Source organism: Lycium barbarum, chromosome 4 (genome assembly GCF_019175385.1).
Source record: "Lycium barbarum isolate Lr01 chromosome 4, ASM1917538v2, whole genome shotgun sequence".
Taxonomy (NCBI): Eukaryota; Viridiplantae; Streptophyta; class Magnoliopsida; order Solanales; family Solanaceae; genus Lycium; species Lycium barbarum.
This window is the reverse complement of record NC_083340.1, coordinates 8,874,737-8,884,420: the sequence shown is the minus strand read 5'-3', so window position 1 is coordinate 8,884,420 and position 9,684 is coordinate 8,874,737. Positions and strand designations below refer to the sequence as shown.

The 9,684-nt window shown below is 33.7% G+C and overlaps 2 protein-coding genes across 2 annotated transcripts; both read left to right on the top strand.

The window, feature by feature from the left end:
- The first annotated feature begins 356 nt into the window (after positions 1–356).
- On the top strand, positions 357–6,608 carry LOC132635108 (vesicle-associated protein 1-1-like). Its single transcript, XM_060351343.1, has 7 exons — positions 357–733; positions 828–898; positions 999–1,080; positions 1,982–2,097; positions 2,299–2,454; positions 5,411–5,488; positions 6,253–6,608. The coding sequence occupies exons 1-7, from the start codon at positions 682–684 to the stop codon at positions 6,364–6,366; spliced, it is 669 nt and encodes a 222-aa protein (XP_060207326.1). The 5' UTR covers positions 357–681; the 3' UTR covers positions 6,367–6,608.
- A 539-nt stretch (positions 6,609–7,147) lies between these two features.
- Positions 7,148–9,237, top strand: LOC132638158 (glucan endo-1,3-beta-D-glucosidase-like). Its single transcript, XM_060355130.1, has 3 exons — positions 7,148–7,285; positions 8,097–8,328; positions 8,961–9,237. Exons 1-3 carry the CDS (start codon positions 7,187–7,189, stop codon positions 8,984–8,986), a joined length of 357 nt encoding a protein of 118 aa, XP_060211113.1. The 5' UTR covers positions 7,148–7,186; the 3' UTR covers positions 8,987–9,237.
- The last annotated feature ends 447 nt before the right edge of the window (positions 9,238–9,684 follow it).

The following is a 9,684-nucleotide window of genomic DNA, read 5'->3' as shown; positions in this document are numbered from 1 at the left end:
AGTTCAAATTGAAATTTTCATGGCCAAACATCATAAAGCGAAAAAAGTGAGAAAAAAATTCCGGAAAAAAGTGAATAACTGTCATGGAAAAAGGGTCCTTACTGTTCGAAACTTGGTGGATAATGAGCTCCCCCTATATTTTTTTTTTGCTTAAATACTAGACTTTTGTCTCCGGCATAGTTCTAACACGAAACGCGTACCTACACACACCATCGTGCTCTTACCACTAGATTAAAGCCTTGACGTGTAATCATGTTTATATTTCAATAAAATGATAACCAAGACCCCCAAAAAAATCTAGGCCTCGTTAAAACCATGTTAATTTTCATGATTATTTATTAATAATCATACAAGCAGTAAATTTTTATATAAAAGATACATACAATACACTTCATTGATATATCGATTGGTGGGGGATAAATACTACCTTCAAAACACTAGAATTGTGGTAACATGAATATGTTCTCTCCATTTTTAATGGACAAGGTATCAAGTTCGAATTCTAAAAATAAAAAGAGAATCTAATAAATGTAGTATTTTTTTTCCCTTTATAGAGGGTTTTCCCTGCCAGTCCAGAAGATATAGAGATATATACGGATCAACCCCCACATTTCCACTTTTGTAAATTATTAGACAACAAAAGTATAATTTTTTCCCTCTTTTGATTCACTTTCTGAGAAAATGAGCAGTGGAGATCTTCTTAATATCGAACCCCTTGACCTCAAATTTCCCTGTTAGTTTCCTCATTCCCCATCTTTTTTTTTTTTTTGGTTTCTTTTTTGGATATTCTTTTTAATGCATTTTTTTTTCCTAATGTGGTTACTCAGTCGAGCTGAAGAAGCAGATCTCTTGTTCAATTCATTTGTCAAATAATACTGAAAATCATGTCGCTTTCAAGGTTACATTCCCTAACTTTATTTGAAAAAAAAATACTTATTGAATTATTGTATATAATTGCAACTTTGAATTGTTGTATATACTTTTTTTTTTTTTTTCAGGTCAAAACTACGAATCCCAAAAAGTATTGTGTTCGACCCAACACAGGAATTGTGTTGCCTCGATCAACTTCTGAAGTTACAGGTACCTAATAACTATAATTTCCTCCACTAAATTATCAATTTAGTCCTTGTGATGTTCGATAAAACACATTTATTCTTCAATTAATTGAAATGTATGGTTTTGATCCCTTTAGGCTGTATGTATGTATGTTATATTTGGACTATTTTTAGAACTATATTACTGTCAAATACTCCCTCCGGTCCATAATAAGTTTATTTTGGTCCAGAATATAATCAAGAAGGAATTAGCTTTGTTTTTCCAAAATTTTCCACTTATTTAGATATCCCTGTGAAGTGTTTTAAATTTCTCCAAATTTCTATGAAGGGTTACTTAGTCAAAAAATTTAGGAGTTAGTAGTATTTTCTTAAGGATATATTTGCCTTTCGGAATCAGCCTCCCTACCTTTCAAGGTGGGGATAAGGTCTGCGTAGACTCTACCCTCCCCAAACCCCACATTGTGGGATTCTACTGAGTATGTTGTTGTTGTTGTAGTATTTTCTTAAGGGGCGTGCCAAAGGCCAATGGACACTTATTATGGACCGGAAGGAGTATAGAGTAATAGTACAAGCTTAGCATAATACATGGATAACTAAGTGGTGGAACTATTGGTAAATGGTAATCATGGAAAATTTGTGAATATTCACAAGCAAAGGGATCAAAAGTGCACATTTCGAGTAATAAAGGTTAAATGTGCTTAGTTGGGTACGCTTTGAGGGACCAAAAATATAATTATCCCCAAAAAGATTGTTTTATGTGGGTTCTAGGAAAAATGATGAATTTTTGGAAAGTGAAGTCGTTTAAGGTGTTTTGGATTTTGAGGATGAAAATTTAAGTAGTGTAAGTTGAATTTCGATATAAGCTTTGTGTTTTATGCTTTTAAAGCCATGGTGGTAATTAATGTTTGTTTATGCATCTTTTGTAGTTACAATGCAAGCTCAGAAGGAGGCCCCTTCTGACATGCAATGCAAGGACAAGTTTCTACTTCAGAGTGTAGTTGCAACTCCTGGCATCGTTCCGAAAGATATTACTCAAGAAATGGTAAAAGTACCATTCATTATATCTTTATTAGTTTGTCAAGACTAGAAAAATACGGTAACATTGTCATATTTTACGTCCAACTAGTGTTTGATTCTAAACATAGCGTTGACAATTGAATTAAGATAAAAAGAAGTTGCATCAACTATAGTTGTTGTATTAAACTATAATTTTAGTTTGTTGAATTGTAAAATCTCTTTGTAGTTCAATAAGGAGGAAGGACGTGTTGTTGATGAGTGCAAGTTGAAAGTGATTTATCTTCCCCCACCATCGCCACCATCTCCGGTTGCAGAAGGATCAGAAGAAGGTTCTTCACCAAAGGAATCCATGAAAGATAATGGCCATCAGAATGGCTCTGAGGTTGTTTACTTATTATTTCACTTGTGTATGGCTTTAACGATTTTAGTGGATGTTGAATCTGTATTTGGGAACCGTGATCAAAGATTTGATATCATTGTTACCTTCAGGCGTCTATAATTTTGTTTAAACTGATGACAAATTATCAGAGATGAATGTTCCTCTTGATAACATATCTCCAATTAAAAGTCATTAACCTATGTGCTCTTGAGTGCGTGTCATACTTATATATAGGAGGTCATAATTTAATGTATTTTCTAGACATATGTCCAATAAAAATTCATTAATATATGTGTTTCTGAGTCTCCATCATACTTGTATGTGTATGAATATGAAAAGTCTATGTATTATATACTTAAGGCCAAATGCCTGACTACTCTTTTTAGCTGGGTTAATCTTACCCCTGTATATAACTCAGACTCTTTTTTGGATTTTTATTAGCTCCTTAGTCTTATGATAGGCCCTTTGTTTTGCCAGCTCTTTAGACTTATGATGATAGGTTTTTTGTTATCTTTGTATGAGCTGATATTTCCTCCTCTTTTGCAACTATGCATCTCCTTGATGCCTTTGTGATTATAAAACAATGACTTCATCAAAAAAAAAAAAAAAGAGTGTGTGGCATGTTCTTTTTGAGTTTTGACTACTAGTCATATCTGGTGAGTTGTGGTAGATCGGCTATGACATGTGTACAGTGCCTGCTCCTACAATTAACTCAGGCCGTGTTAACTCTATGTCCTTGTATATACATCATATGTGGATGGTAAATAATAAAAAAGAGCTAGGTAATTCAGAAATATCTTAGAGGTGCAAGACGTGTCATTGATGTGTCAGCATTAGTTAAGATTTTCTCATCACATTTTTCTTACATGTATATTATGGTAGAAGATTTTATGAAAAATTGCAATAGTGGTGTGTTGTCGGGATCTAACCGGTCTCCTGCTAACAACTTTTATGGTAGAACGGGGTTAGCAACTTAAACTAATGGTTGTTGATCACATCAAAAAGGACATTTAAATTCTTTGGCTGAACTATGGTTCAGAAAGAACTAGCTTTATCCTTGACTTCTTTTCAGTTAGTTTCAAGTTCTTATACTTCCACTCAAGAATATGAGTAATAGAAGTCTACCATGCTGAAATATCTGTTTCACCAGTTTGCTCTCCCAAGATGGCAGAAGTGTTTAATGTGTTAAGGTCGAACTCATTTTGAATAGCTTATGAACGTGATGACTCATTTCGTATGCTTGCTGCTACAGTTCTACCAATGTCCCAAAACTATCTTAGAAGAAGGAGTTCTCTTTGAACAAGCATTGGACTATAAATTGTAATAATATCCAATGTGACATTGAGCTGTGGACAATCTGGTTTAGCATGGTTGCTTTCTTTTCTTAATTAATACATGGGATTATTTTGCAGGGAGCAGTTAGTAACCTGAGATAGATGGTAGAAGCATGTGGCGCTCCAGTCATAATTTCCTATTTATCTTGATAGCTAGGTTTATGCCCTTTAACATGATATATCATTTGATCCCTACATTCTACCTTGTGCAAGAACCTATAATATATTATCCCAACCATCCTAATTTGTTTGAATCCTTCCATTCTGTTCATCCCCCCCAAAAATGGCAGCTTTCTATATTCAGAAAGTATTTAATGTGTTGACAGTCCAGTTTTACCAATAACATGACGTGTTGGCTCCATCAGAGATACAAAGCCAAAGTGTTTGGTACAAGGGTACTGTCAAAATTTAATTCATTTATTTTTTAAAATTTCAAAAGTCTTCTTTCCTTTCAGAAACTTTATATCCGGTCAAATTGGGATAGATGGACTATTAAATATTTTTAGTTTTTGTTTCTTCAGTGTTGGTTCTTCTAACATGCTTCATCTTGAAATCTGGTTGATGATTCAATTAAGTGAATAGTACTCTTTTCATGTTTAATTCTACATTCCTTCCCTCATTCTCTTATGCTATGTATGGTTCCAAAAAGGAGAGGGAAAAGATAAGCGAGAGAAGTTCACTGGTTAACTACTTCCTAGGTGGAGCATCAGTCATTCTAGGGTACAGTCGCAATCTGAAGGTTGTCGTGAAAGAGATACTTTTTCTCCTTTTTATCCAACTTAGGATGCGCCGAAAAGGTGGTGAACCAAAACCTCCTCGTTTCCTTCTGTATGGAACGAGGACAATAACCAATTGCCCTTCCAATTTTAGTTCCCCTCTTTCATCCTAAACCAAAATTAGTATTCATATTAGCGTACTTATCTTATTGGACCAGTTCTGTTCTGGGTAAGTGGCTGCTAGATTTGTACTACCATCTCACTTTCTATTATACTTTTAACTCGTTTATCAAAAACCAAAACAAATAGTGAAAGTCCTGGCTTATAACTACAGGATGTAATTCCAAAAATGTCATGGTGTATGAGGCAGTTATACTGTTGTGTAGTTGACATAGTGCTGGCCAGGTTTATCTGCTTTGTTAAATTTATCAAAAGTGAATGGACAAAGCTTTCATGTATTTAATGCGTTTGTTGGTTAAGCATCCGTTGGATGAAGCACTTCTTAAGGTATATTGTTGCATTTTGTTCTGTCAACTAAGCAGAAAAGAGGGAAGGAAGCAAATCCCCGATTTCTTTCCAATTAAGGTTACTTGCTTCAATTATGTTTCCTCTTCTTCAGGATATGCTTTTCTGTTTCCCGCTTCTAGAAATGGACTACCATCAGCATAGGACTTTTTAGGTCCACTTGCTTTGCTTTAATTTTTCCTTATTGTTGAGAAGTGAGAACACCTACTATTTATCATCTAGCAACTCAGGCTTTCTTGTGCCGTTCCCATTCAGCTCTTCTAAATTCCTTTTGAAGTTTTGATGCATGTAGTTGCTCAATCTATAAATATGTCCAAAAGGATTATATAGGCCGGCTGCCTTTATTACAATTGATATGGCTAATCTGAATGTTTTATATTTCAGGATAAATCAGTTATTTCCAGATTGATGGCTGAAAAAGCTTCTGCCCTTCAGCAGAGCAACAGGCTTCGTCAAGAGCTGGTGAGCTTTACGCTAGCTTCTTTAATTTCTTTTTCGTATCACCTAAAATTCCGATGCTTTTGTGAAGTTAAAGCAATTTGAGTATCTGTAATCAATTTGGTTTTGTTTTTCTTTTCTCCTGATTAGTCCAGGTCTCATTCTTTGTTCGGAAAAGGGCCAAAACTACCCTGAACTTTGAGAAATAGTTCATTCATATCCTTCGTTATACTTTGGGCCAATTATACCCTTACCGTTATACTATGGGGTCAATTATATCCTTATGTCTAACAGCTGCCACGTGGCATCATCCCAGTCCTTCAAAATTATTTTCCCCTCAAATAATTTTTTACCCATTAAAATAACCCAGCCCGACTCGAATTTTTTTTTTCTTTCCAGCCAAGGGGTATTGGGTTGGGTCCGTATCAGTTTGGCTGGAAAAAAAATCGGGTCGGGTTGGGTTATTTTAGTGGGTAAAAAATTATTTGATGGGAAAATAATTTTGAAGGGCTGGGATGATGCCACGTGGTAGCTGTTAGACATAAGGGTATAATTGACCTCATAGTATAACGGTAAGGGTATAATTGGCCCTAAAGTATAACGAAGGGTATGGATGAACTATTTTTCCAAAGTTCAGGGGTAATTTTGGCCCTTTTCCGTTCTTTGTTTAAATAATGTCTAGTAAACAAAACTCGGATGAATAGGCAAACTAGTTGCTTTTGACAGTTTAGGCTGGCTTCTTGCTATCCTTTTAGTCAGAATGCTCACTTCTGAAATACTTTGTGTAGGAACTTGTAAAACGTGATATGACTAGAAATCGCAGCGGTGGCGTTTCCTTCATCCTTGTCATCATGGCTGGCTTGCTGGGAATAGTTTTGGGGTACGTTCTCAAAAGGTCATGATCACTCATCGGATAATCAGTCATTTTACATATGTATCTCGACTCTACAGAAGCGATCAGTGGAAAAAGGAGACTGTGATCGGTGGTTGCAGCAATTCTCACATTGTCTTAGTTAGCTGCGGTCTTTAGTAGGAAAAAATTTGTGCTGCTAGAACCCTTCAATTGGCCTACATTATTTTTATATAAGTTTCTCTTGTTGGAATCGCTTTGAATGGGTAAATCAATTGTTTGTTCTTGAGGAAACTGCTCGACTTCAATTTCTACTTTTCGTAAGTGAGAATGAGTTTTTTCAAATTGTTCTAAACCCCCCACGCAGTTCTTTTGAATTTTGAATAGTTTTCGACTCCAAGTACTGGTTGCAATTATCACCAACTAGTTACAAAACATACTTTATTAAAAGTGAACAACTGATAGTTGAAGTGTGTTTTGTAACCTACTTGGTGATATTTTAGGTATGAAAAGTAAACAAATAATAGTTGAAGTGTGTTTTGCAAACTAATTGGTGATAGTTTAGGTAGGAAACTATTACACCTAATAGTTTAGAGGTAGGAAACTAAAAAAAAGTAATACTTGAGGCTGTTTTTTATCATTATCTCTTAACATAAATACATAATCTCTATTCTCAGAGTGAGATCTTTGATTTTCTAACAAATTAAGGGAAAACATATCTAGGATCTAATTTCTTCTTGAGGAAACCAATTTTTTAAACCAACTTAAGCCACATTAAAATAGGTTTTCCAAACTATTACAAGACAAAAAATAATTAATAGTATTGCCCAGTTTTCTTCAGGGTACACATATGAACCATGCTATTTAACTGAATGAAATTCTCGTTTCTTGGCATAAGGAAAAAACCAATGGAAAAGCTAAATGTATTCTCGTGCTTCCTCGTGTTGTTATTTTTCACCAGTTTTTGTCAGGTAAAGTATCAGTAGCTAGTGCTCTGCTGAGATATATAAAATGGTACCTTATGTTTGAAAGTAGATTTATTATAATTCCTTAAATATATTTTTGAATAATTTTGATTCTTTAAGTGTGTAAAAATTAACATTCTTAGTCTTCCTCCATTACTTACTAAACTTTTACAGTTAGATTTAATGAAATTGTGGAAAGAAAAAAAAAATAACAGGAATATTTGGAGATGCAATTTTTGCAGTCTGCTATTTTTTGTTTATTTCTGGTGGTTGAGGTAGGTTTTTAGGTGTAATTTTTTGCTATTTTCGATTTATTTCTGGTTCCTGATGCAATTTTTGATGTTGTAATTTCTGAACTTTGACGCAACACTTTCTTGGTGATTCTATTTTTTTTTTCATAATTCCTGAAAATCTAACAGTCCGAATTTATTAAATATTTAACATATACGAAAATTATTTACTTTTGACAAACCTAAGGGATCAAATATTTCAAAAATTATTTAAAATCTATCGTAATCATAAGAGACTATTTTTGTATTTTCTTTAAGTGAATAGTATTAATGCACCAACATGGGTTCTCGCGGATGGTTGGGTCACTCGACCTCTAACTAGAGATCTCGAATTCGAATCCCTGGAATAAGAAAAAAAGTTAGTGGAAAAGCCGCCCCAAAAAAATGAATCTATAATGTGTGATTCGGATTTAATCGGGCTCTATTTATGGATTTCGATCACTGGGTGGGAAAAAAAATATTGTATGGTATTAGTGCCATCTACCTCTTGATGAGTGAAGTTAATTTTTTCTTTTTTTTCCATACAGGGAGCTCCAAAGCGGTGGTGTGTGGTAGATGAATGGGCAAGTGATGTCACATTAGCAGCCTTTTTAGACAGAGCATGTAAACGTGGCCACTGTGTGGATTTACAACCTGGAAAACCTTGTTACTTGCCTTTAACAATTCGTAGCCATGCTTCCTATGTTCTCAACCTTCTGTATAGGACAAAAACCAGAAAATGTCCTCCTCATTTGGGCATCCTTAAATCAGTTGATCCCTGTAAGTTTCTCTCCATTTTAACTTTTGGCGATTTACAAGAATGGCCTTAGAAATGGCGTTTACCTTATTCGTAAAAATTTCAAGTTTAATAAGTTTTGTCCTATGCTTGGGCGAAACTTTTGACCTTGAAGATTTGTTCATGTGGTTAGATAATCCCAAGTTGAGTTAGCTTGCTAGCTAGCACTAGATTAGAAGTGGATTCAAAATTAAATTTAATGTTACTAGGATCTTGAATTTTATTTAAAATGTAGGTCCTAATCTTAATTTTTTTTAATTATGGGTGTGTTTGATACGAAAGAAAATAATTTTTCTGTAAGTGATTTTTTTAATTTATTTTATTATATTTGATGAGCCAAAAAAAATTATTTTAAAATTTTATATATAATTTAAGCAAATACTATAGAAGTAAATGTGGATTGGAGAAGGATGAGCGAGGCGAACATGTTTAAAACATGAAATTTATTTTTTTAACTTCACTTTAAATACCTTTTGCAATTAAAAACACCTAAATAGGTTCACAATATCTCCTTCCTGCATACCAAATGATTTGGTCTGTAATTGTAGCAAAGTGTTCTAAACCTTAAATAATTGTTTATACTTATTTGGTTTATGTTTATTTGGTAATCTTGCAGCTTATGGTGATTGCAAGTATCCATAAATGGAGTCGCTCAACAAGAGAGTTCTTACAATTAGAGGATGCAATTAAGTGCTCTTTTCTAATTAGAGTAATCGTAATTATGAAGCATCGTTGAATAAAAATGATTGCTTCTTAGGTCGTCTATCAACCATTTTAGCAAATGTGTAATAGATGGTCCTCTATTTTGGTTTCCTTATGGAATATATTTGAGATAAATATAATGTAGCTGTCTCTTGATCCGAATTTCTTAATAGGATTTTAGATGATGGACTTTTGATTTATAATTACGCATTCAAACAAAGTGATAAATGGGAGTAAAGAGAGGAAAGAATACTAAGGGTAAATAATATTTTAATTCATTCAACTCATGTCTTCCTCATTGAGCTTAGGAAGATTAAATTAATGGATGGTTTTCATTCTTATCTCGTCAAATCACTTAATTATGATAAATTTGTGTAATTTGACATAAAATTCTGATGTGAATAAAATTTACCTACCATTTAGCTGATCATTAAATTCAAAATTGTCTAAACATATTGTCGTGGAAAAGAAAGGAACAGATGGATCAAATCGTTTAAATATGTGAATATAAAGTAAGACTTACCGACATATAAATTATATGAAATTAAACTTCAGAATAAATTTGGATGTATTTCTACAAGGGCAAATGACTTAATAATACTAGTTAATACTCTATATTACAAAACATCGGGATACTT

Bases quoted from the DNA above. Each gene is read 5' to 3' on its own strand.
- LOC132638158 (XM_060355130.1), top strand. From the start codon at position 7,187: ATGAAATTCTCGTTTCTTGGCATAAGGAAAAAACCAATGGAAAAGCTA. The intron at 7,286-8,096 runs GTAAAGTATCAG...TTTTCCATACAG, and splicing joins TTTTCACCAGTTTTTGTCAG to GGAGCTCCAAAGCGGTGGTG. The intron at 8,329-8,960 runs GTAAGTTTCTCT...GTAATCTTGCAG, and splicing joins CCTTAAATCAGTTGATCCCT to CTTATGGTGATTGCAAGTAT.
- LOC132635108 (XM_060351343.1), top strand. From the start codon at position 682: ATGAGCAGTGGAGATCTTCTTAATATCGAACCCCTTGACCTCAAATTT. The intron at 899-998 runs GTTACATTCCCT...TTTTTTTTTCAG, and splicing joins AAAATCATGTCGCTTTCAAG to GTCAAAACTACGAATCCCAA. The intron at 2,098-2,298 runs GTAAAAGTACCA...ATCTCTTTGTAG, and splicing joins AAGATATTACTCAAGAAATG to TTCAATAAGGAGGAAGGACG.